Source organism: Humulus lupulus, chromosome 6, assembly GCF_963169125.1.
Source record: "Humulus lupulus chromosome 6, drHumLupu1.1, whole genome shotgun sequence".
Taxonomy (NCBI): domain Eukaryota; kingdom Viridiplantae; phylum Streptophyta; class Magnoliopsida; order Rosales; family Cannabaceae; genus Humulus; species Humulus lupulus.
In genome coordinates, this window is record NC_084798.1 from 174,233,794 (window position 1) to 174,236,654 (window position 2,861).

General features: G+C 31.1%; 1 protein-coding gene across 3 annotated transcripts; it reads right to left on the minus strand.

Moving 5' to 3' along the window:
* Window positions 1-846: 846 nt before the first annotated feature.
* LOC133784319 (tryptophan--tRNA ligase, cytoplasmic-like) lies at window positions 847-2,204 on the minus strand. Of its 3 annotated transcripts, none has more exons than XM_062223714.1 (4): window positions 1,939-2,204; window positions 1,730-1,848; window positions 1,581-1,639; window positions 847-1,184 (listed from the first exon to the last, which is right to left on the minus strand). In XM_062223714.1, the coding sequence occupies exons 1-3, from the start codon at window positions 2,157-2,159 to the stop codon at window positions 1,608-1,610; spliced, it is 372 nt and encodes a 123-aa protein (XP_062079698.1). In that variant the 5' UTR covers window positions 2,160-2,204; the 3' UTR covers window positions 847-1,184; window positions 1,581-1,607. The 3 variants fall into 3 exon arrangements, with proteins under 3 accessions (XP_062079698.1, XP_062079697.1, XP_062079696.1); XM_062223713.1 differs by having other exon boundaries at window positions 847-1,187; XM_062223712.1 differs by lacking the exon at window positions 847-1,184 and having other exon boundaries at window positions 1,198-1,639.
* Window positions 2,205-2,861: the final 657 nt, after the last annotated feature.

Here is a 2,861-nt window from a genome sequence, read left to right on the forward strand (position 1 = left end):
GAATATTGTAATATGCTTTAATTTTGGAAAAAGTAAATATAAATAATAGTAAAAATAATTAAAAAAAGGCTCTATTCTTGTAACTGATGCATAGCAAAATGACACATGTGTTAAACGTCATGTCTTGTTGGAGAATGAATTTTTTTTTTAACACTCCCAATATTAGGGATAAAATATATAATATTTGAATAAATAATTATAAATGGTGTAAATTGTACTAAAAGCATAGTGGCATAGCCATTTTACTATTTCGATTGTCTTTGGATTAAAAAAAAGCAAACACAACAAGTGCATAAAAATAACAATCTCAAAAAATAAAAGATTAGAAAATCGAAACAACCATTTTCAAGTCATATCACATTATTTTAATGGGTGAGATAAATTTTTAAAAGGCGTCTATAAAACAATAGGGCTATATTTGGATTTTAGAAAAGATTAAAAAATAAATTTTAAAGATTTTATTTTATTTATTGATTTTAGATTCAAACAAAAAATATGGAGTTATTTTTTTTTTAGATAAAGTAAAATTTAAATGTGGTATAATTTAACAAAATTTAGAACCATTTTTAAATATATCCAAAAAAAATCTTAAGAAAACATTTTATTTATTTATTTTTTCTTTACTCTTTTTCTTCATTTTAAAATCATCCAAATACAACCTAACTGACTTGGCTGATTTAATTTATCCGTCTATTAAACGGTAAAGGAAATTTCTCTAAATACTACCTTCTCCACACTAGCCCTTTCTGTACATATATTATAATAATTTCATAAAGAAAAAACAGTATATTTTTTGAGAAATTTACACTATACACTATAATTGTCATAAAATATCAATTTTACGGTATAACAATTTTTTTTTTACATTTTTATAGTATAATAGAATTTCTTACATTTTTACGGTGTGTATTCAATAGAGCGAACGCTTAAACACAGCTGGACATGAAGTTTCTTCATTGGTGTCATCTTCTTCGTCAGTGTCAAAGAACTCCAAAACTAGGTTGTATTGCATCTTGCTACAATTGTATACAGAAAAGCAGCACCGACGAGCATTCAAGATTGAAGGTTGATGGGTTCACCATCGATGAACACGACAATGATCGAAGGAGATGCAGATGGTGATTTACTTATAAAACAGAGTAGCTCCGACAAGTGTATGCAAGATACGAGAGGATGAGATGTTCCTGCTATTGTTTTACAGTCGACAAATAAGGCGAAGATAAAGAGAAGTGTCCACCAAGATGGACGAAGGTGATGACGTGAGTATTTGTAAAATGCACTACACAAAAATACATAACAACAAAGAATCTAATAAACCATGTATGTAATTGTGTTTATAGTTTGAGAAATAAAAGTGACCAAGAAATATTGCTTCAGCCATAAGCACTCACTTCGAAAAACATGATGGAAAAGTAGATCAAATTCCCAATCAACGATATGGCTAGAGTTTTTTCGACTTACCCACCAACGTAATCAAAATCACTGAAGATGAAGGTTCTCGAAATGTCAAACCCACAAGCAATAATGTCTTTAGCATTATAAGATGTATAAAATCAGTACGGAGAGATTTTTCCACATACATTTCTCGTCATCAGTAAGTTGTATGACTAGAGGAATCTTAAACGCGTCTTGCAAATATCTGCAACAGAAATCACAATTAATCACAACCAAATAGAACAATCAATCTTACTCGGGAACAGAGATAAAAATGAAAAGAAAAATAACCTACTTGGTGAACATAAAGGGAATGAGATGGCCCAAATGCAGAGCCTCAGAAGATGGACCTCATCCAGTATAGAGATAAAACCTCTGGCTCTCTCGTACGCATCCAGAATATCATTGAAGTCCCTGAACTCCAACAAAATCATCAAAATCAGAAATTTCCAAATTGAAATTCAATCACCGAAAATGGGAAGAAAAATGGAAAGAGAATGAGACCGGTGAGCGAAGAAGACATAATGAAGGAGGAAAACGTGGGGAGGGTGAAAGGTGAGACGGTGAACACAGTTGATGGGGGACTGGTCTAGTCTCTGGCAACCGAACTGATCGATGAGCATGTCATAGTCTATCTTGCCTCCGTCTTTGGCCGATACCTCCCATGGATTGGCTACCTGCTCTTGCTCTGGTTCTTGGCCTTGGGTCTCCTCTTTCTTCTCCATAACTTTCTCTTGGCAACCTACTTCCAATTCCAATTCCAATTCCAATGCCACTAACGGTCGTCTCACATAACACAACACAACTGATAGTATTGTGGTAATACTGTTTTCTACTTTCCCTTTACCCCAAAACGTTGCGTTTTAACACTCTTTTTTCATCGCTCGAGAGATTAAACCCACGAGTATAATATTTTTTAGGGTAAAAATACAACTAATGTATAATTAACTCTTTTTTTTTTAATTTATAATTGACTCTAAATATTGGAAGAGTTTACTTTAGTATTTTTTAAAGGAAATATAAGAGCTTGTTACCAAATACAAATACAAGTTCACCGCTCTCTCTTGTTGTGTGTGGTTTGACAACATAATCCATTATAATAACAATAAAAAATTATGATAGAAAATAAAATTAGTGAAAATGTATATTATGCAATCGAGGTAGACATGCACTCTTGCCTTTTTTGTAAATTTTTGTTATTTTCATGCTACTTTGTTGTCTTTTGGGTAAATTGTTAGTTCTAAGTAGTTGATTTATGTACAATTCTTTATGTTGTTTTTTAGTTGTTTAAGTTTATATATAGTTGTTGTGTTAATGTTTAATTATCATTTAGTTGTTTTCAGATATATTTTAATTTTTTTATAAAAAAAAATATATGTTAGTATTCAATGAGTTGACTTGTAGTTGTTGTCCAATTGTTGTTTTTT